The sequence below is a fragment of the Ictidomys tridecemlineatus genome, chromosome 7 (genome assembly GCF_052094955.1).
Source record: "Ictidomys tridecemlineatus isolate mIctTri1 chromosome 7, mIctTri1.hap1, whole genome shotgun sequence".
Classification (NCBI taxonomy): domain Eukaryota; kingdom Metazoa; phylum Chordata; class Mammalia; order Rodentia; family Sciuridae; genus Ictidomys; species Ictidomys tridecemlineatus.
This window is the reverse complement of record NC_135483.1, coordinates 38,310,869-38,335,436: the sequence shown is the minus strand read 5'-3', so window position 1 is coordinate 38,335,436 and position 24,568 is coordinate 38,310,869. Positions and strand designations below refer to the sequence as shown.

Here is a 24,568-nt window from a genome sequence, read left to right as displayed (position 1 = left end):
GAATTTTGGAACATGTTTTAACCATTTTCTTGTGATAATATATTCTTCAAAATGTGGTTTTGGTGGCTGCAATCATCTGTTATGACTTTACCATCCTTTTTGGTCTTTCCTGTCAAGTTTTAAAGAAGAAACTTCTGTCATTTCCTCTGACATTCTGACATATTTGTATTATCCCATATTTTTTCTATTTCTTGTGCACAAAATTTATATTGCTTTTCCAAGTTTACATGCAACTAGGCATTTTCTCTATACCAAAACTTTTATGTAATTTTCTAGTTTTTATAATTAACATTTTAAAGTCTGAAAAAATTCCATTGGAATTGAATGCCATACACATACCACTATTTTCTTATAATTGAGTTCATATTCTGTTGCCACGTTTTTCTAAATACTGTTGGAATAAATAATTTTAAAAGTATCTTAAAACAAGTATGCTAGAATGTGTACATCTAATCAGTATTTCTGCATAAATATCTTCTAAAGCTAAACATTTTCCAATATAGGTGCCACTGTGGTAAACATTTCTAATACTTCTCTTTTGAAATTGTCTTTAGAACCCGTTGATGAGCTGCACAGTAAAAACTGGTCTCATTATTTTATAATGTATCTTGGTTTAGACCCCATATCATTCATTCATCATACTTTGATTTGTTTTTCAATTCTAATTTTGAAGTGCCAAACTGTGCCTCCATGTAGAACATTTGGAAGGCTGCCAAATGCTCTAAAGGCAATTTCAGGGGAAAAGTTCCCAAAACATTTAGAGCAATGGGCAATTGCTGCAGTAACTGTGGAGCCTACTGCAGTGATGGCTTTGGAGGGATAACACTCCTCCTGTTATGTGAGTTTGAGTAGATTTTTACTATAGCCATGAAATCCATAACACTGTAATCATGCTTGCCATCAAATACATGTCACTTCTTGAGAGCAGCAACAAATTCTTTCAAGGTACCTTCATTAGTTGTGCACACAAAATGCATATATATGTGTGTGTGAATGAGCTGTAGAAGTGAATACCCTGTTGAGAACACTCTTTTGCCACAAATAGGGACCTACCTGAAATAATACTTCCTTCTGGTGAAGGCTTGAACTCTCCAGAACTCTGGAGTGTGATGCATTAGCATCACCTGGGAATTGTTTGGAAATGCAAGTTTTCTAGCTTTATCTACTACATCAGAAATTCTAAAGGGTGGAACCAGCAATCTGTTTCAGCAAGCTCTCCATGATATTCTGACACATAGCACATGATCTGTAAATGGTAGGGTTTGCCTAGAGAAAAGCTAAAAATAAAGGTCAAGGAGATGATTGCATGGTGAAAGAAAGTTGGTGTTAGAGGTCACAGATTGCCTAATTCAGTAAATGTTTTCTGAGTACCTATTATGGACCAGAAATTGTGCTATAGACAGACACTAGATCCACAAAACTATAAGAGATAACATCTTTGTTCTGATGGAGTTGATGGTTTGGAAAAATAAAGACAAGTGAAAATGGGTATAAATATGTAAATAAATACAGTGCTGTATGATACTTGGATATAAAAGCACATGCATGATATGAATGATGATGACTGTCACCACCGCTTATGAAATGTGTTATCTTCAGGCAAGTACAAGTGCTCTGCATGGCAATGTATTGTTTCTTTCAGTCTGTCTGTCAGAAGGAATTTAAAAGAGACCAAGATGTTTTGGGCCTGAATAGGGTCTCTTAAAATTGGGAAAATTTGTTCTTGGTTTCAAAGTTCATAATTTCTTATTCAGAGCAATCAATTGATCCCTTCATGAACTCTGAGTTCACTTCAGAAATAGGTATTTTGGCACCCATGTCAGAATCAATAAGTTAAGGTAATGTATGAAGTTGCTTAGCTCATCACGTGTCACAGATATTCAATAAATATTAGTTATTTTTATTGCTATTAACTGTAATCAGCTTCATCATCACTAAGGTGATGAGTGTCAATGTAGTATTGATTCTGTAGAGATAAGAGCATGACTCCAGCCAGGTCTCCAGGGTTTAATTCTGACATTTTCTAGCTGTGGAACTAAGGCTTGGCCTCCCTATATTTCAGTTTATTCTAAAAAGAGGCGCAATATAAGCCAGTACTTCATAGGATTGTCTTACTGGTGAATGAATCAATGCAAGATAATACAGACATGAGGCAGGCAAGTAACAAAAGCTCAGCAAGTTTTCGGTATTATTGTCATTGGTTGATTTAGAGTATTCTAAATTCTGCCTTGGACTCTAACATTTCCTTGTAGGATTCAGTGATTTTGATGGGATGGTGTATGCTTTGGGGGGGGGCGGTCCATGGAACAATGCTATTACCCATCTTTAAGTCTGTGGGATTTGAAACTCACTACATATTTGAGCAGAATATTTCTTCATAATATCTAAGAATAATAAGAAAGAAAATCTAATACCAAATTAAGGCTTAAAATGTTCCAAGGTAACTGGGCATGGCAGCATGCACGTGTAGTCCTGACTACCTGGAAGGCTGAGGCAGGAGGATTTCATGAGCCCAGGAGTTTGAAGCCAGTCATAATAGCATAGTGAGATTCCATTAAAAAAAAAAGCCAAGGGAGGGAAGTTTTAAATAAAAGTTCATCCATTTTTATTTTATGGAAATATATCATTTAAACAAATATGCTGTTAATGATGCACAGATGCTGTTTGTAGACACTGTTTTCTTTCTTTGCTTTGAAGTAACTGAGTACATCACAGAGTTTTACCTGTGCCAGCAGTCTTTTCAGAATTAATTACGTGCTCCTCCCTATCACTGTGTGGGACAGAGATCTTACATGTGACTTTTGTAAAGATTAGAAGACTAAAATATGTATCTGTTGCCTCAGAGGCCAAGAAGATAGACACAAACATGGATAAACAGTTAAAACACCACCAGATGTGTAGAAGAGTCCTTAAACACATATGATTGGCATTTAGAAAATATCAGCTTTGTAATTCTTCCTAGACTGTACATCGCTGGGTTGATGCTGCAAAAGGATTTAGCAGCACACATACCCTGTAACTGATGGTGGAAGAAAGGAAGAAAAGAAATTTCAACAGACATATTTCTATTAATTTGCCACAGGTGCTCAAACGCCTGCAAGTTAGAATCTCAAGAATTCAATTGCTACTATGATAGCTTCAGGCTTCGCTTCCTGGTTTTTTACTGGTTGTGGCACACACTTTTAAGAATTTAATTCCATTTATTGGTAGTGTTGCAGTTTGCTCGATTATGGTTTAACAGGATGACTGTCATCTTTCAAAAACCTAAGTACACCACTGCAAATTCATGTTCAATCTTTATCATTCACACACTGTTCTGTGTTTTTTTTAACCTAATATTATTACATCTACATGATTCTGTGTATCGCTTTTGGCTATTCACATGATATAGAAGCCCTCCATTTTACTGCTTCCTTTCCTGAAGTTCCTCTGTTTGATTTCTCCTCAACTTACACATTTATCTCTGTGTAGAGGTACAGAAAACATCTTAGGACACTTTTCTTTTCCTGTGGAATTGTCAAAAGAGTTTCTTCTCCAAAGCAGAATAACGAGAACTAAGTCATTTAAGAATTTTTATGGTTTTTGATATTGGTAGAATCTCACTCTAGATCAAACTAACTTACAGCACTACACACATGGTATATATGTGCAGTTTCCCCCACAGTTTACACATTGTTATATTTTCTTTTCTTAGGATGGAATGGTTCTGATGATAATTTTAATTTGGATTTGTTTACTTGATAGGATACTTTTGTAAAAGGAGTTTATTATTTTTAATGTTAAAATATTAAATGCACTGACATACCTACTTTGGTCATTACAAACTTTAGGGATATATTTGGCTACAAATAAAAGACAATTTGACTTATGGCCTTGTGGAGACTATATTAGTCAGGGTTCCCCAGAGAAACAAAACCAATTGTGTGTGTGTGTGTGTGTGTGTGTGTGTGTGTGTGTGTGTGTGTGTGGAGAGAGAGAGAGAGAGAGAGAGAGAGAGAGAGAGAGAGAGAGAGAGAGAGAGGCAGGAAGGAGAAAGGAAGAGATTTACTTTAGGAAGTGGCTCATGCGATGGTGGTGACCAAGTCTCAAGATCTGCAGTTGGCAAGCTGGTGACTCAGGAGAGCTGATAGTGCAGTTCCAGTCTGTGTCTGAAGACCCAAGAACAAGGAAAACCAATGTCGTAAATTCCGGTGTGAAAGCAGAAGACTCAGATCCCAACCCAAAACAGTCAGTCAGGAGGAGTTTCTTCCTAGTCAGCCTTTCCGATCTAACCACATCTTCAGTTAATTGGTGAGGCCCACCCACATGGGGAGGGCAATCTGCTTTACTCAGTCTGATTCAAAGGCTAATCCTGACCAGGAACACCCTCACCAACACGCTCAGCTTAATGATTGACCAAATATCTGAGTGCTTTGGGGCCCAGTCTTGTTGATCATTAAGCATCACCATGGCTTAGAGGCGTGAGGATTTATTTACCATACTTAACTGTGAATCACATTGGGCTCCTAATGAATGAGGCTTTAATCTCAGGCTCTTTCTTTCTTGTCTCCATCGCTGCCTTCATCCTCATGCTCACTGACATATGGTTGTAAGACAGCTGCTGTCTCTTCAGGCTTCCACCCTTTTTCTAAGCAGTGAAGCAACAGGATGGGGAGAAGAGTATGCAAAACCTCTCTTCTCTTGAATCTTACCTCTGCCTCCATCTGATTGTCTGAACCAAATCGTATTCCCAAGTTCTACTTGCATGGGAAGCTGGAAAAATGGGTGTCTAGTTATCCAACTTTGTAGAGGAGGGTAAAAGAGAAAGTGTTTGGAAATGGTGTTGGATGAACCACTGTGGAGTTATTTGTCAAACCTCTAACCAAGTAGAATCTGGATATAGTTTTGGTCAATTCTCTTCAAAATATTTTGTACAGTAAGTTTTAATTAGCTATGTGTGTCATATTCTTTCTCCGTGCTATTATGTCATCATTATTATTTTTAATCTTTTCAAAACCACATTTTATTTTAAAAAGGTTAATTTCAGTCCATCTCACATATGCTGTCCTTGCTTATATTTTACTTTTTAAAAAGCTTTGTAGTTATATTAACATAGTTATTCTTTTCCTTTTGTACATTTTCCAGCTTTCCTTATAATAACTTATTTTCTGGAATCCATATTCTATATATTGGTTAAATGTTTTGATGATCAGTCTTTTTATTTTAAAATCTGATAATGCAATTCTGTTTATATTTAAATTATTATTTTTTGAGTTATAGATGGACACAATATCTTTGTTTATTTATTTATTTTTACATGGTGCTGAGGATCGAACCCAGTGCCTCACACATGCAAGGTAAGCGCTCAACCACTGAGCCACAATTCTGTTATATTAAAACATTCTTTATTTCTTACTCTCTGGAAACATTTTATTATCAAATACATTAAGCATGTATGTATTTGTTGAACATAAAGATATGGTAGAAACTATAAATACTCAGAGTATGGTAAATCCTATAAATTCTTACTATATGAAGAATTAGAAGAGGTCTTAGCTTTTGAGAAACTCATATGTAGGATATGATCTTTAAATTGTTAATCAGCATTTCATTGACTATGACAAAATATGTGAGAAAAACACCCTAAAGGAGGAAAGATTTATTTGGGCTCTCATTTTCAGAGGTGTCAGCCCATGGTCAGACCACCCTATTGCTGTGACGAGGTAGAACATCATGGCAGAAGGGCACAGTTCAGGGAAGCTGCCCACTTCATGGCAGCCAGGAAGCAGAGAGTGAATGAAGAAGGGGGCCAGGGACAAGATATAGTTCTCAAGGGCACATCCCCAAGGACCGACTCTCTTCAACTAGTCCTACCTCCTACAGTTTTCACCACTCACAAATGGTCCATTCAGCTGTGAATCCTTCAATGGGTTCATCTGTCGATGAAGTTAGAGCCTTCTGATCCATTCCCTTTCTAAAATCCCACTTCTGAACTTTGTTACACTGTGGACCAAGACTTCAACCCGCGAGTTTTGGGGAGATGGGGAGACATTCCAGATTCAAACCATAACAAAAGATATAGTTACAATATAATGTACTAAAGGCTGTAGACAGAGGGATGGAGGGAAGCACAGAGTAGACCGGGGAGCCCATGTCCAATTCTGTCCAGATAGTTTGCAGAGGTGTTACAGAAGAAGGGCCACTTAGTTGAAACTTGAAGGAAAATATCCAGGTGTTGTCAGGGGGAGGGAATGGTTCAGGCACAGCTGCAGTGTGTGTCAGGATTCCCTGCTGATAAGAAGACAGGACTCTTCTGAGAATGGTATGACATCCGCATCTGTTGGGAAAATACAGGGTTCATCTGGGGATTGACAAAAGCTGGGGAAAGAAACAAATCGGGGCCAGGTTACAAACAGGTTTAGAATTTATTTTCTGGCAATGGGAGCGAGTAGAGGGATCACTACACGGGGAGAGTTGGAAATGCTGTTGCTAGCATTATTTCAATAAGCTATATTGGAATGTCGCAAATTATATTCTTGTCTTGGTCCTTCCTTTTTTTTTTTTTTTGGTACCAGGGATTGTACTAGGGGAGTTTACCACTGAGTTACATCCCTAGCCCTTTAATTTTGAGACAGGGTCTCACCAAGTTGCTTAGGGCCTTACTAAGTTGCTGAGGCTGGCCTCGAACTTGAGATCCTCCTGCCTCAGTCTCCTGAGTCACTGGAAATACATATATGTGCCAATGTGCCTGGCTCTGGGTACTTCTTAAAGGAGACTGAATTGACATTTGACCAAAGTTATAACTCAGATAATCTATGGAATGATAAAAGTGTGTGTAAAAAAAGGTTTTATGTTCAATTAAGTTTGGGAAATGCTTAGTCAATGATGCTTCTTAACTATATTTTTTCTTAGAGCTTATGATAGGCTAATATCTATCATGGCTCCCCTAAATGGAAACACTTTCCAGGATCTTATGAAATGATTTAACCATGAATTTTTGCTGCCTTGTAAGATTTTCTAAGTTTAGTATATGATGGAACACATTGAAATCGTGGCTGTAGTGTTTCTTCATTAAGCACTTAACTGATACTTTCTGTTGGATATTTTTCCTCATGTCAAGAATGAAATAAATTATTCCAACTTTTATCCCAAGAGTTTCAGTTGAGAATGAATGTTAAATTTTTCATGTGCATTTATCCTGCCTCATGTCCAAAAATATATGCTGAGTCACATGATCAGTCCTGTTGTAGCTGGAGGATATTGGGGCCCTGAGGGTGATGAGAGAAACATAGTTTAGCTGAGTACACTGGTAACTTAGGATGTTTCTGAAAGATAAGACAGTGACCTGGGTTAGCTAAGGTACCTTGTACTGTAACTAATCAGTTACAATGGTTTCCCATTGGAGCTGAACCTGAGAATAATAGTTGATAATACAGATAGAGCATTTCTTTGTTTAAGGTTGCAAACTGTTCTTACCAAAAGATTTTTGTGTTTCTCCATAGCTTTAATATTATATTTATTAAAGAAATCATCTATTTTAATATTTTTGTTATTCCAACATAAGTGTTTATTTTGCTTAATATTGCTACACATAAATACATATTTCTTTTTAAATGATGAATAGTGAAGGAGAAAATGAAGGGGGAAAGACAAATTAAGATGATAAAACAAGTATAAGCAGAAATTGTAACATAATCAGAAAGGAAACAGGGAAACTAATGTATTTTGTGATGCTGGGTTTGGTCTAGAGACTATCTAACAAAAACAAATATTTATGCAGTGCTTTCTAGCTGACAAAATATTAAGTGTAAAAATTTAGCTTTTTTATTTTCTTTTATATTTATTTCATAGGCAGTTACCTCCTAAGAGTCTCTTTACATTTGTGATTGAGAAAAAAGCTAAAAACCCTTCTTATGTGCTGTAGATTTTAAGAATCAGTTTTATCCTCTCAGCATCTTGACCATATTCCTTTTCTCACTCTCTTGTGGTGTTGGCTATTTGGGAAGCTACATCCTCTGCACCATGTGTGAGAGTCTCCTTACTGGGAGCTGTAGGACATAAAGTATTAATGTGTCTGCTGGGTTTTGTACACATGGATTCTGTCATCCACATGGAAGAGAATTCAGGAGTCTGACTTTTCCTTTCTTTTACCATTTCAACTGAATTGTAGATGTTAGCAATGAACCATGGTCCCACCTCCTCTTTTTTGAGTGGATTTTTTTTCTTCTTTTTTCTTTTCTTTTACTTGTGCAAGTTGTCAATAGTTCAGTATTTCCCCTTTGTGAAAGTACGTTGTAAATGAACCTTTTACTTTTGTGCTGTTGACAGTATAAAAGCTTAAGATGGATTGACTCTTATTGTGGTTGATGACAGTTTAAAAGTCTGAGATGAGTTTGCTTAAAGGTGCTAGATTTAAAAAAAATTAATAATGTCAATTGTAATTTTTCTTCCAAGAGAATTATTATCTTTTAAATATATTTTTTAAATGTTTAGGGCATTTTATATTCCTAAGAGCCCCCCAAATGTCCATCTTTCATAAGGATTTTTAAATCAAACAGGGCTTTCTAATAAAGAGAGTAAATGTTCCTTACTTACTCTTATAATGAAGAAGAAGGAAAAAAACAAAAAAGCCAAAATACCTTCTAGAAGCACAAGACTAGTTTCTGAAGTGCACCGTCCTACAGCCATTTCCACCTCGAAATCTTCTCTTTAAAAAGCACTTCAAAGCTTCATAGTGTTGTGAATAATTTTACCATAGTCCATATATTTTATGCCCCTGAAAAACCTATACATTCTTCATAGAGGTACATAATTGTCCTCTTGTTGGATGCTTACCATATAAGTTGACTTCCAGTTTCAAGGACTGATTTGAATTTTGGAAAGACTCAGAAACAAACTGTCTGGTATCTTTTATAAAGAGCTAGTCAGAAGTGAGTAGTGTTAAAGTAGTTTGATTGATGTGTAGTAATTAGATCGGAAATTCACTTATTTGTTTAAACATTGCACTACTTTATGTAGATAAAAGGAAAATATTCAACTCTCTTCAAATAAGGTCACTTTTCATAGTATACACAAGCAATTTAATAAAACTTGGTGAACTGATTTAAAGCTTTAAATCTATTTTTGTCTTACATTTATTTTATATCTGGGATCTATTGACATTCACACAGGCATAAGCAGGCACTTTTATACATCTTATAAGCCACTTCCTGGGAAGGAGGGTTTTTTTGTTTGTTTGTTTGTTTGTTTTTTTGTGGTGCTGGGGATTGAAAACAGGGCCTTATGCATACAAGGCAAGCTCTCTACCAACTGAGCTATATCCCCAGCCCTAGGAACATGAATGAGAAAGACACCAGAATTTTCTTCTTAAAAATCTGGAAACTTAAACTTATTTTGCTTTTTATAATAGAAATTTTATTTGGGATTTAATTCACATATTATAAAATTTGCCTTTTTAAGTTGCACAAGTCTGTGGTTTTTAATATATTTACAGAGTTTCACAACCATCCTATCTAATTTTAAACATCTCTATCATCCCCCAAAGAAACCTCATACCCATTAACAGTTACTCACTGTTCCTCTCTTCTCCACCAGCCATAGGCAACCTAAAACTTACTTCCTATCTCTGTAGATTTACCTGTTCTGGACATTTCATATAAATGGAATTTTGCAATGGATGGTCTTTTGTACCTGTCTGCTTTCATTTAGGATAATGCTTTCAAGGTTCATCTATGGTACACCATGTACCAGAACATTATTTTTTTTAATTGCTGAATAATAAACCATAGTATGTCTATACTGATGGACATTAGGGTTGTTTCCACCTTTTGATTTTTATGGATAATTCTGCTATGAATATGTGTGTGCAAATTTTTGTGTGGATGTGTATTTTTATTCTTCTTGAGTATGTACTAAATTATAGACTTGCTGAGTCATATGGTAAGTATGTTTTTAACTTTTTGAGGAACTGCCCAACTGTTTGATAAAGTAGCTATATCAATTTACATTCCCACCAGCAATGTATAAGGGTTCAAACCTCTTCCCTACCTCTCCAATACTTGCTTTCATCCATCTTTTTCATAACAGACACCCTAGTGAGAGTAAAGTACCATCTCATTGTGATTTTGAGTACATTTTCCTGTGGCAAATGATGTGCAGCATCTTTCAAGTGCTTGAAAGGCATTTGGACAGGTTCTTTGGACAAAATCTATTAAAGTTCCTTGCTCACTTTTAAATTGGGTTGTCTTTTATTATTGAGCTGTTGAGAGGTCTTTATATGTTTGAGGTACTGTACAATTGATTTTTTTGTATATTGATCGTGTATCCTACAATCTTGCTGAACTCATTAATTAAACTGCCATAGAAGATATATGATTTTTGAAATTTTTTCTACAATTTTGTGTGTTGTCTTTTTACTCTTTGGTGATGTCCTTTGCAGCACAAAAGTTTCACATTGTAATTGTTGAATTTTTCTATTTGTTTCCTTTGTTGTTTGTGATTTTGATATTGTACCTAAGGAACAATTTCCTTATCCAAGGTCATAAAGTTTGATAAATTTTGCTCTCACATTTAAGTCTATAATTCATTTTGAATTAGCTTTTGTACATCGTGTGATGTAGGATTGCAGCTTTATTCTTTTGCTTAAGAATATTTGATCAGCCCAACACAATTTGTTAAAAGTACTTTTCTGTCCTCATTGAATTCTCTTACCATCATTATTGAAAAATCTATTAACTATCTTATAGTTTCTGGAGTCTCAACTCTATTTTACCAATTTATATATTTATCCTTATACCAGTACACCACCTCGGTTACTATGAATTTGTGGTAACTTCTGGAATTTGGAAGTGGGAGTTCTCTAACATTATTCTTTTGTTCAAATTTCTTTTGAGTCCCTTGCTTTTCCATATGAATTTTAAAATGTTCTTGTCAATTTCTTCAAAATGGAAGAAATTTTGATGGCAGAGATTGCATTAAATCTTTAGATCAATTTGGGGAGTGTCACCATTAAGCCTTCCAATCCATAAATATCAGACATTTCTTCATTTATTAGAACTTTAATTTATTTCAACAATATTGTTTAGTTCTTATTATGGTTTGGATAGGAGGTATCTCCCCTAAAACTTCTGGGTTCATCCAGGAATATTTAGAGGTGAAGTGTTAAGATTCTGAAAGATGCAACCTAACCATTTCATCCTAGTGTGAATAGATTAACTAGGTGGGAACTAGGCAGGTAGGGTGTGGCTATAGAAGGTGGGTCACTGGGGGTGGTCCTTGAAAAGTTCATCTTTCCTGCGACCCCTTTCCCTCCCTCTGTCTGCTTCCTTGCCACCACACCTTTCCACAATGACTGCCTCACTTGGGTCCAAAGCAATGGAACTGACCAAAATATGGACGGAACCTCTGAAACTGTGAGCCCCAATATAAATTTTTCTTTTTTCCTTTAAGTTGTTCTTGTCAGACATTTTGGTCAAAAAACCTAACACAGTTTCCAACCTAACAAAGGAAGCCTCATGCTTCCTTTGTTAAATTTATTTGTAGTAATTTACTGTGTGGGTGACAAATGCACCATAGTACAATCAATTTTTTTATATTGATCTTGTAGCCTATAACCTTGCTGAACTTGTTAATTGTATATATTTGTGTGTGTGTATTTCTTAGATTTTCTATAAACATAAGCTCATATCATTTGTGAATAAAGCTTTAACTCTTTCTTTTCAACTTTAGTCCTTGATCAGTGTTTTCATCATGAACTGATTTTAGATATTGTCAAATGCTTTTTCAGCATCTATTGAGGAGATCATGTGATTTTTTTCTTTCATTATTTTAATGTGATATATCACTTGGTATTATTTTGGTAATATTGATTAATTTTTGGATGTTAAACTAACCTTGCATTCCTGAGTTAACTACCATTTGGTCATACTGTGTAATCCTCTTCATATATTGATGAAATTTTATTGGAGATTTCTTAAATTTATTTCCATGAGACTTATTGGTTTGTAGTTTTATTTTCTTCTGGTGTCTTTGGCTAGCTGACAAACAAAGTGACCTTGTAGAATGAGTTGGAAAGTGTTCCCTCCTTTGCTATTGGAAGTATTTATATGAAGAATTAGTATTAATCTTCAAATGTTCTTTTTTTAGTGCGTTTGCATTTAATTTATAGAATAATAGGTTTCAGTGTGGATTTTGTATCTGCAAATAACACACTTTAATCATATTTACCTTCTCTACCTTCCTCCAACCCTCCTTTTTATCACTATTCTTCTCCTTTCCAAGTCTTTAAGGTACTCTTATATCTTTTCCCCCTCTAGATTTCACAAATAAGGGAAACATGATACTTGTCCTTTTGTGTCTGCCTTATTTTGCTTAACATTGTGATCTCTGATCCCATCCATTTCCTGCAAATGACACTACTTCGTTCTTGTTTATAGCTGATATATATATATATATATATATATATATATATATATATATATATATATATAGTGGGAGAGAGTGAGGGATGGGGAGAGAGACTGAGTATACAAGTGTACTAGGTGTTGATGGCATCTAGACTGATTTCATAACTTGTTATTGGAATTGTATCACATTAAACATGGGTGAACTGGTATGCTGACATGAATTCCTTTGTGTATATATCAAGCTAGAGTATATGATAGTTCTTTCTCTATTTTTTTTTGAGTGACATCTGTACTAATTTCCATAGTGACTATACATTCACACCAACAGTGTGTAAATGTTTCTTTTCCCCTGCATCCTCATCAGTACTTACTGTTTTTGTTTGTTTGTTTGTTTACTTGCTTGTTTATTTTTGCATTCTCAGTGTATCTTTTATTTGCATTTTCCTCATGGCCAAAGATGTTGAACATTTTTTTCACATAATTATTGGCCATTTGTGTTTCTTAAGTGTCTTCTTTTGAGAGTGCCCATTTATTGGTTGGGTTTTTTGAGTGTTTTGTTTGTTTGTTTTGGTGTTATATTTTTTTAGGTTGTGGATATAATTCTAGATATTAATTCTCTATTCAAAGAGTAGCTTGCTCAGATTTTCTGCCACTCTTTAGTTGTCTCTTCCCTATATTATTGGTTTCCTTTGCTCTAGGAGCTTTTTAATTTGATGCATACCCCTTTGCACAGTCTTGCTATAATTTCCTGAATCATTGTAGTCCTATTCAGGAAGTCATTGCCTATGCCTATGTCTTAATGTGTTTCTCCTATGTTTCCTTCTAGAAATTTCAAAGCTTGTGATCTTGTATTTAGTTCTTTGATCCATTTTGAGTCTATTCTTACAGAAGGTGAGGGAGAGAGGGCTCTAGTTTTATCTACAATGTGGATATCCAGTTTTCCCAGCATCACTTGTTAATGAAGCTATTTTTTCTTCAACATATCTTTTGACATGTTAATCAAGAATCAAATGGCTATAGCTGTGTGAGTTTGTCTCTGTATTCTCTATTTTATCCCGTTGGTCTGTGTGTCTCTTATTATGCCAGTATCATGCTGATTTTGTTACAGTGGCTCTGTAGTATAGTTTGAAATCAAGTATGTGATGCCTCCCACATTGCTTTGTTTGCTCAAGATTGTTTTGCCTCTCTGGGATCTATTTTGCTTTCATATGAATTTAGGATTTTTTTAAATTTAAAAGAAGAATGTCATTGGTATTTTGGTGAGGATTGTCTTGAATCTGTGGATTGCTTTTGGTAGTGTGGCCATTTTGACAATAAGAATCTACTGATCCATGAACATGGGAAGGTTTCCATCTTCTAGTGTCTTCTTCATTTTCTTTATTCAGGGTTATGTAATTTTCATTGTAGAGATCTTTCACCCTTTTGTTTAGGTTTATTTCTTGGAAGCTGTTGTGAATGAAATTGTTTTCCCTGTATCTTTCTCAGTGAGTTCATAAATGGAGAATAAAAAGAGCTATTGATTTTTTTGTATGTTGACTTTGTATCCTGCTACTTTGCTAAATTTGTTTATCAGCTTTCAAAGTCTTCTGGAGGAACTCTTAGGGTCTTCTAAGTTTAGGATTATATGATCTGAAAATAGGGCTAATTTGACTTCTTTCCTGTTCACCTCTCATTTATTTCCTTCTATTGCCAATTGCTCTGGCTAATATTTCAAGCACTATATTGAAGAGGAGTGGTGAAGGCAGACCTCTTTGTCTTGGTCCTGATTTTGGAGGAAATTCTTTCAGTTTTTTCCCCATTTAGTATGATGTTGGCTATGGGTTTTTCCTATATAGATTTCAGTATGTTGACATAAGACCCTTCTATATCTGGTGCCTTCAGGGCTTTTGTCATGAAGGGATGTTGACTTTTGTTGATGGCTTTTCTGCATCTACTTAGATGATCATGCAATTTTTACCTTGATTTTTAAAAATAATTTCCTTGGTAGTTTACACTTTGCTACCGATACATTGCAGAGACAATAAATGAAGGTAGAAGGTGGTGGCTATGCCAACTGTTTCCTCTAGGACAATTTCATTACAGTGACAGGATAAGGTTCTAAAAAAAAAAAAGCACTATTGACTCTTCATTTTGTCCTCTTATGCTAAACAATGATGGGTTCACCACTGGAAGATGTATTTAATTGCAGAAAAATTGAAAGGCCTTTATATTTTGAATTTAGAATCATGGCTAAAGACACCTTTCAGCGTTGTTTCTCCCAGGGGAGCAGTGGGTACAGATATGAGTCACTATTCCCCTGTGTACACTCTTATCCATAACCTGTTCGTACAGACTAGTCTAGAAACAGTATTTAAAGAGCCTTCTCTTGAGAAAGAGAGTTTGAGAACAAGGAGACTTTGTCAAATCCCAGACATCACATATGAGTAATAAATGTTTAGATTGTCTTCCTACATGTTGCAAGGTGATTTTCAAATTCATTAATCATTCTATCAACTCAGTGAGAAAACTCTGTACTGAAGAAATAATAACAACTAATGTTTACTAAGTAATCCCTATGTTCCAAGCACTATCTTAAATCCTTTGTGTATACTATCTTTTATTCCTCATAGCAATATTATGAGATTAATACTAATATTATTCACCACTTTATAGATGAGGGAAAACAAAGAAGTAATCCAAGTTGCTTGGATGCCATACAGGTAGAAAAAGCTGGAACCAAGATTTATGGTTTGGTGACGCCAGAACTTGAACCAGGAGTTGGAATGGATGACACACAGTCTCAAGCAGGCATTCAGATTCAGGGTATCTCTATTCTGAATTCTGAGCTTAGAAGTAATTTGTCTTTCTTTTGATGAACAATAAAGTTTGCAGGCAAAATTTAGGAAATATCCATAGAGGATATATTCAGATGGTGCTAATGACTAGAGATTAGTCAGTCTCTGCAGGGATTTGTAATAAGCAAGTTAATAAAATAGATATTTAATATTTATTGAATTATTACTATGTTCCAGGGTAAGTTATTTACTTGCATAATTTTCTGAAAAAATAAAATAACTGAAAAATAAATTTACTTGTGTAACATAGTCTGAAAATAACTCTATGAAATACCTACTACTATTATCACCTTTTGTTTTTAATAGAAGAAGCTCCTGCAACAAACAAGTGGGTGATTTTCCCAAGGCCAGTTAGCATTCAATGGCATAGATCAGATTTGAATCCAGATAGTTTTATTCCAGAGCTTCTGTTCTTAACCATTTTTCTATGCAATTTCTCTAAGTAAATAGATTCTTGAAATATGGTAAGAATAAAGCAGTCACATCAAGAAAGTGGTTAGATATAAAACAGGATTATTGTGTTTGTGTGTGGGGCTTGGAGTCACTCCTTTGGAAGAGAAGTTTCAGACTCTCATCCACAGAAAGAAACGTGATGTGGCTAGAGGAGGGGGCTCCCTTGAACACATGAAACAGCCTGAGACAAATATGTGAATGGGGAAGAAAAGTTAGAAGGCTTTTATCTTCTTTTCAACAGAACATGGGAACAGACTAAAACAGTGTGTTATGCATGCAGAAGCTGGGCTGTGGTCTTGGTATGGAACTGTGTTCTGAGAGGGTCTGAAGCTGTATCCCAGCTGTAAAAAGGGACAGTTTGAATATGCAGTTTTAGAAAATGAGTTTGACAAACTTCATTGGCAGATACAGAGGTTGAGTCAACAGTACATTAACAGATTCCAGTGGAAGTATTTTGAGTGGCATCCAGACCTAGGTTCATTCAGCCTTTTCCTCATAGGAACACAAATATTTCCCCACATATTTTTCTACAGTTTTCCTGTGCAGTGTTCTACCACCAAACACAGGGCTTTATATTTGAACCTTCCCTTGGAAAGGAAGAGCCCCAGTGCCAGTCAGTGATCACAGGGCTGACAGTGTTCTTCCAAGCATGTGAATCTTCTGGTTTATACCCTTGATGGACCTCAGAGCTCCCTTATTCCCTTGTTTACATGTGTTCTCCTCTTGATCATGAAAGCACTGTTAATGTCCTTGAGAGCCTATGGCAATTTGCAACTCAAAAGGATCATCCAAGTTATCAAAACTAATTCCATATAATGTTTTCAGTGAGATGATTATGAAATTGAAATGTTAAAGCTATTTTTAAATGAAAAGTAAAAATTTTACTCTCACATCAAAAACAAACCAATACTGCCCACTGTTCCTACTCTCCATATGAGAGTCAAAGGTTGATATTCAGGGGCTTTTGGTCCATTTTCACTTTCAAAGTAACCTGTGGCTTCTCTTCCCAAGTCCTCACACAGGAATGCAGGAATACCAGGATGATGTGCCTAAGATCCCAACAGCCTGTATCACTGTGGAAGATGCAGAAATGATGTCTAGAATGGCTTCTCATGGGAACAAAATTGTCATTCATCTGAGGATGGGAGCAAAGACCTACCCAGATACTGATTCCTTCAACACTGTAGCAGAGATCACGGGGAGCAAGTATCCAGAGCAGGTATGTGAAGGAATGGGATTGGGTTGTCTGGGAATAGGGTGTTCTGGTCAAGTTTGCACTTTTAGAGATTGTCTAGGAGAGAGAGACCGTGTTTGTGGAAATGGTCCTCGTAGACTCATTAAAGGCTGAAAATCTCTATCTATCTATCTAATCTAGCCATCCATCTACCTATCTATCTATGTTCCCATTAAAAATTTTGTTACCTTGGAGAAGGACAGGACAAATTGAAAGAATGAGATCCATACTGTATAATTCAACCTCTGAACCACCCAGAGTGGGATTTGTATATATGTGTTATATTTATTCCATTTGAGGCCAGATAGGCCCTTGAGATCATATCAATAGTTAATACTTATTATGTTCATTCTGTGAATTATCTTGTTTAATCTTTCAAAGCTCAATTAAATAGAATGTATTTTATTCATTTTATAGGCAAGGAAACTTATCTAGAGAAAAACTCACTGGCCTAGATCCACACAGGTAGTAAGTGGCTGAGAAAAACTCAAATCCAGGACATTGTACATATGAAAACAGAATTTAACACATAGTTTATGTACAGTTTCCAGTCTTTATTTTTTTAAGTAGTCTTAGAGGTATATCTAATCTCTATACTAACTGAATACTAAATACCTTACTTAGGCAAGGTGCAAGTCTCTGAGTTTTAGAGAATTTATCTGTAAAAATCGAATAGGTGTATGGAACTAACAGGATTACTATGAAGACTAGACAGAGTACATCAGAAAGGCTAGTACAGTGTTTGTGCCTCACAGGGGCTCACTGAATTTGAGTTTACTTCATGTGATATCAAATGTGCATAAAACAGTTTTCACAAGTTATCTGGTACAAAAATCTTCTTTAGTAGTAACTGAAGTTCTATAAATAGAACTAAAAAAAGTTATTCAGAGGATTTTTGCTTCTATTTTGATGGTGAAGAAAGAGTTAACGTTGGTGTTTGGTGATGGAGGAGCAGGCCTTCTCCACAGGTCTGGATGGAGCATTGCTGGGTTGCAGTAGAGATTATCTTTCTGTTTAACCCATTTCGTCCCTTCTCAAGTCCCCTGCTTCTAGGACCTAGGGTTCTTCAACCATGGGGATAAGACCACAGGGATGACGGAAAAGCAGATTTTAGTTGGCCATAGGGAGTCAAATAGCTGTAAGAAACTATAGTTTCGGTTGGGTGCAGTGTGCACACCTGTATCCCAGCTGCTCTGGAGGCTGAGACAGGAGGATCACTAGTACAAAGCCAGCCTCAGCAAAAGTGAGGTGCTAAGCAACTCAGTGAGACCTTGTCTCTAAATAAAATACAAAATAGGGCTGGGATGTGGCTCAGTGGTTGAGTGCCCCTGAGTTCAATCCCTGGTACTCACCCCCCACAAAAACTATGGTCTCAAATGTTGAGAAGGAACAGGCTGAGCTCCTTGTCCCTTCAGGAAACTAGTAACAGCAGAAGAACTGGGAGACTATTCCAGGTACAGAACAGTTAGACTCAAAGTGTAATCCTTACCATATCCCCCAACTCTGGTTAGTAGCTCCAACATAAAGTTTCGCCATCTTTAGATTAGGGGTTTAGGATTATTTATCATTAGCTGTCTGGGTGAGTGAGCTGATTCTGTCCCCAAAGATGAGTGGTAGGTGGGTAGCAGGGTCAGTGTAAGTTATTGGGACCTTCAGACTAGAGCAGTCAGGGGTGTCAGGGTTTGAGGCTAAAGCATTTAAGCAAAAGAGTTCTTGAGAGCCATATGCAGTGGTAGTGTTGGCTCTGATGGTGTCCTGAATGCCACTAACATCTTCCAGCTGGGATGACTTGAACCTGTTCCTCAACCCAGCTCAATTTGCTCTTTTTAGTTTTTAAGACCAGTTTTATATATAAGTGAAACCATATATTTGATATCTGACTTCTTTCTCTCAGCATAATGCTTTTGAGATTTATCCCCACTATTCTGTCTGTTGTTTCTTTCTGTAAATTGATGAGTAATATTTCATTGTATGGTTGTACTGCAAATCGTTTTTTCATTTTGCAATTGGTACACATGTGGTGGTGTTTAGTTTATGACTCTTCTGAGTAAAATGTCTGTGAATATTCTTTTTTATGTTTTTGTTAATGCATATGTAATAGTGGAGTGTGGTTTGGCATAATCATACATGCATGGAATATAATTTGCTTCATTTAAATCCCCAGTACATCCTCTTTCCCTCCCATTCTCTTCCTCCTTTTCTCTTTTCTCTACTGCTTTTTCTTCTATTTGTTTATTGTGTTTAAATTGATGCTTTGTAGATATGCATAAAGGTAGAATTCGCTGTGATCTATTCATGTATGTACACAGAGCATAATTTGATCAATTTCATTCCACAGCTCCTCCCTTTTTGCATCTCGAAGCCTTCACCCTCAATCCTTTTCCTCTACTCTGTTGATCTCCCTTCTATATTTAGGCCCCACCCCCACCCTGCCGTGTGCCTTATTTTGCTCTGTCTTCCACATGTGAGAGTATTCAACCCTTGACTTTTTTGAGTTGGGCTTATTTCACTTAGCATGATTTCTGCAGTTCCATTCATTTATCAGCAAATGACATAATTTCATCCTTCTTTAAGTCTGAATGAAATTCCATTGTGTATATAAACCACATTTTCTTAATCCATTAATCTGTTGACCAGCACCTGGACTGTTTTCATAACCTGGCTATTGTAAATTGCACTGCTATAAACATTGATGTGCATGTCGCACTGTAGTATACTGATTCTAGTTCTTCTGGATAGATACCAGAGTGGGATAGCTGGGTCACATGGCGGTTCCATGCCTAGCCTTTTGAAGTATCTCCACACTGCATTGCAAAGTGTGGAATTTGCAGTCCCACCATCAATGTATGAGTGTGCCCACCCCATATCCTTGCCAGTATTTACTGTTTGTATTCTTGATGATTGCCATTCTAAAGAGAGAGATGAAATCAATTCTATTTCATCAGTCTTCATATCTATTTTGGTGCCAATTCTATGCTATTTTTGTTACTATGGCTCTGTAGTATAATTTGAGATCAGGTATCGGGATGTCGCCAGCATTGTTCTTCTTGCTCAGCATTGTTTTGGTTATTCTGGGTCTTTCATTCTTCCATGTGAATTTTGGGATTTTTTCTAGGTTTGTAAAGAATGTCATTACTATTTTGATGGCAGTTTCATTGAATCTGTATATTGCTTTTGATAAAATGGTCATTTTGATACTATTAATTCTGCCTATCTAAGAACATGGGAGGAAATTCTATCCAAGGTCTTTGATGTCTTTCTTCAATGATCTGTAGTTTTCATTGTAGATTTTCTCTATAGAGGTCTTTCACCTCCTGGGTTAGATTTAGTCCAAGTATTTTATTTTATTGAGGCTATTGTCAATGGGATAGTTTTCCTGAGTTCTTTTTAGCATGTTCATTATTGGAATATTCTTATTCAAGTCTTTCTGTAGACTTTCACTTTTATTTCTCTTGGGTAAATTCCTAGGAGTGGAGTTGCTGGGTTAATCTACATTTTAAGACTCTGGTCTCTGTCAAGAGCGTCACTCTCTGTATTCTTTAGGAGTAGCACCTTCTCCAGGTGGGTAGATGAATGATTTCAGAGTGATCTCAGGACTCAGGATTAAATTTTCAACTCTATCATTATGTTTGCTAGTATCCTAAGAATTGGTCATAATACTTTGTTCCCAAGATATAAAAGGTATACTATCAAAAGTTCTCCCATAGGACTGGGGATGTGGCTCAAGCGGTAGCGCGCTCGCCTGGCATGTGCAGGGCACTGGGTTCGATTCTCAGCACCGCATAAAAATAAAATAAAGATGTTGTGTTCATTGAAAAACTAAAAAGAACTCTCTCTCTCTCTCTCTCTCTCTCTCTCTCTCTCTCTCTCTCAAAAAAAAAAAAAAAAAGTTCTCCTACAGGAAAAAAAAACACATTCAAACATTGCTGGTGGGACTGCAAATTGGTGCAGCCAATTTTCAAAGCAGTATGGAGATTCCTTGGAAAACTGGGGTTGGAACCACCATTTGACCCAGTTATCCCACTCCTTGGTTTATATCCAGAGGACTTTAAAACAGCATACTACAGGGACACAGTCACATCATTGTTTATAGCAGCACAATTCACAATAGCTAAATTGTGGTACCAACCCAGATCCCCTTCAGTAGATGAATAGATAGGTAAACTTTGGTTTATATACACAATGGAACATTACTCAACATTAAAAGACAAAAAAAATCGGCATTAGCAGGTAAATGAATGGAGTTGGAGAATATAATGGTAAGTGAAATTAGCCAATCCCCCAAAACCAAAGGCTGAATCTTTTCTTTAATATGAGGATGCTGACTCAAAATGGTGATAGTGGGCAGGGGAGCATGGGAGGAATGGAGGAACTTTAGATAGGGCAAAGGGGAGGGAGGAGAAAGGAGGGGGCAAGGGGATAGGAATGATGGTGGAATGAGTTAGACATCATTACCCTAAGTACATTTATGAAGACATGAATAGTGTGAAAATAGTTTGTGTACAACCAGTGACTTGAAAAATTGTGCTTTATATGTGCAATATGAAATGAAATGCATTCTGCCATCATGTATAACAAATTAGAATAAATAAATAATTTAATAAAAATGTTTTCTCACAAAGAAGCCATAACATTATTTCCACAGGAGGAATATAAATGAGTATAGTGAAGTTCAGACTGTGTGGCTGTATTTTGGGGAAAATCTGTCCTATAGCTGGCCTGAAACCCCAGCAGATACATAAACTATGAAGGCAAGTGACAAGCATATCATCCCCCCACTTCAACTGTTAGATTGGGTTAATGGACCTGAATAAGCACCATCTATCTCATCCCTTGTTAGTGCCACTTCTTCCAGGAAGCCTCCTCTGGTAACTCTCTCCTCACTGCAACACTTTTAAGTCCCTGTTATAGTGTTATTTCCCACTAAAGGTTGCAAATGCTCTGGGAACTGACACTATGTTCGTTTATTTTTTTCTTTTTCTCTAATGCCTATCCCAGGAGTTGGCATAAAGTAGCTTATCAACACATATTTTGTTTTATTAAAGTGAAGAGAATAAGTAAAAATGAAATGGATGGAGGATTTTGTTAATCTTGATCGTTTTTAAATCTAGAAGTTTTTCCTGCCCTTTTAGAACATTGACTGTCCCTTGGCATATTGGACATCACCACTGAATGTGCTCAACATGTCTAGAGCTGAGCACACCTACTCCCTCCTGTCTTACCCCTTGCCTTAGTTTCTTGTGTCTGTTAAATGAACCATATCTATCTATGAGCACAGCTACAAAGCTTCAAGCTATTTTTCAATCCCTCCTCCTTATCACTGTCTTACAGTCAAGCATCACATCCTGTTCAATCTGCTTTTAGCATATTTTTTTGGGGAAAAAAAAACTGTTCCCACCTTGCCTTTACTGCTGTTATTTCCCTGACAAAGACCCTATTACCCTCCTGAGTTTTCTTCTGATCTCTTTCATATCCCTCCTGTTCTTTGCAATGAAGTTCAAATGATCTTTAAAACACGGATCTCAATGTGGTATTTCCATTAAGAAGAAGTCGTGTGTTTTTGTTCACAAATGAATGGGATATGGGACTGAAGAAAAGAGGAAAGGAAATGTGTGATGAGATCCTAGGCCAACTACAAAATGTTCATTCACAGTTCAATGAGAGAACTCAGTTCTGCCAGACTCTGGCAAACTTTCCTAAAGTCATTAAACTTTCTGTGTAATTATCAGTAATGCTGACAGGGACATGATGCTGGTTTTGATAGTTTAGGTTGACTAATTTATCCCTGAAGTATTCTTGCTGCTTTGTTCCACAGCAAACTAGAGAGCAGTGCTGCTAAATAACTGAGTAAATTGGTTGCAGTGGAAATTCTCTTTTAAAAAGGAGACAGGAAGCTGAAATTCCCATTATTCTGCCTGCAGGTAGGACATGCAGGGTGACTTGAGGATAGACGAGGGGAGGAAGATGTGCTAACACCCGGCAGTGTCTGAGAGACATTTCAGTGATAACACCCAGCACAGTACCTTATATCTCACTGTGTATGCCCAGAACCTGAATAAAAGTGAGCAGTTTGCATGTAAAGAAGCTTCTGTTTTAGCCTAAAAACCATAGAAAGATATAGTAAATTTCAGGCCTGGAAAAGTGTTTATATGATTGATGAAGTATTAACACATTCAAAACCCTACTGCATAATCCAGCCATAAGCCTGGGATAAATTACCACAGAATTTTTCAAAATGCCAATAATACAAATACTTTTTTTTCCTTGGGATTCAATGTGCGAACATAGGAGAACAGGGTTATTATACACATAAATCTTACTCTTTTCCCAAAGAATCCATGATGGCACATTTTGGCTATTCCAAGATAAGGATTCTCTCTCACTCTGACTTTATCAGAAACTGGCTTCTCTGTGTATTGGTTGTGTTGCAGGATTTATCAGATCTTGGATTCTGGAAACTCTAACATTAGCCTCTGAACTCCTTTCTCAGATAGCTTTCTCCCTGGGAAATCATCTGTGTTAATCAGCTTTCCATCACTATAACAAAATACCCAAGATAACTAACTTATAAAGAGAAAAAAATTTACTTTGGAGGTTCTGGTCTAAGATCAGGCAGATCCATTGCTTTGGACCTCTGGTGGGCATGCTGGATGGCAATTGTGGGGAGCCCTTGGCAGAGCAAACTGCTTGCCTCATGGCCAGAAAGCAAAGGAGAAAAAAGGAAGAGATCAGGGACTTATAGTCCCCTTTCAGACCTCCTGCTATCTAAAGAAGTCTCTGCTAGGTTCTACCTCCTGAAAGTTCCATCACCTCCCAATAGCGCCAACCATGGGAACCAAGCCTTTAACCTGTGGGCCTTTCAGAAACATTCACCCTGGTATCTTTGAGGCCAGTCCATGGCTTAGAATGAGTCATAGGAAAGAATGTAACTTTTTTTTTTTAACTTTTGAGATGATATTCTGTGGCACCGCAATAGCAATGAACCCCCATTCATTAAGGAACTATTTTGTGTTTGAAAATTCATAGGAAACTTGTTGCAGCCATGAATAGGTTTTATGTTTTATTAAATCAACAGAGGTGATCCTAAGACCTCTTAGAAAGAGATACAGTAGGCATCCTATCACCAACTCTAGGGCTTTCTGGTGAGGAAACTGAAAGAACTTCCTAGAAGTTTCTGTGCAAGGGGGCCATAAATGCATGATAGGAAAACATAAGCATTTTGGTTTCCTGACTCCCATTTCTTCCTTTGCCTAAGAAATCCCATTATGTCTGGGTTCTGAATACTGTTTAAATCTGAGGAATGTAGTAGAATTGATTCAGAATATAAGCAGCACCATCCTTACCAAGTTACTACAAAAGAGAAATTTATATCTTTCTCTGAGACTTTTTCTCCTGGCTCCTCTTTCCTAGGCACAAAGAGCTCTCATGTATTTTGACTCTTGTTGTCTCCTGAGAGCACCCACCATGGGATTTCACCTGGGAAAAATACCTACCCTTGGTCCACTCCTCCTTCTCATCTTCTCTCAATCAAGCCCTCCTTTGGCAATTCCTTTTTGATTCCCTGTCCCTTTAGAAGGGGATCTGATGACTATATCAGTTCTGTGATGTTGATGACTTTATGGCACCCTTTTCCTCTGTGCCCCATCCGTGCCCCTCATGCTCAC

At 36.7% G+C, this 24,568-nt stretch overlaps 1 protein-coding gene across 3 annotated transcripts in view; it reads left to right on the top strand.

Moving 5' to 3' along the window:
- The window catches only part of Cpq (carboxypeptidase Q), a 441,872-nt gene that overhangs the window by 172,340 nt on the left and 244,964 nt on the right, over positions 1 to 24,568 (top strand). For all 3 annotated transcript variants that reach the window (XM_040293837.2, XM_078016890.1, XM_021725165.3), the window contains exon 4: positions 16,682 to 16,889. In XM_040293837.2, coding sequence (XP_040149771.1) covers positions 16,682 to 16,889 — 208 coding nt within the window. The remainder of the gene's footprint in view (positions 1 to 16,681; positions 16,890 to 24,568) is intronic.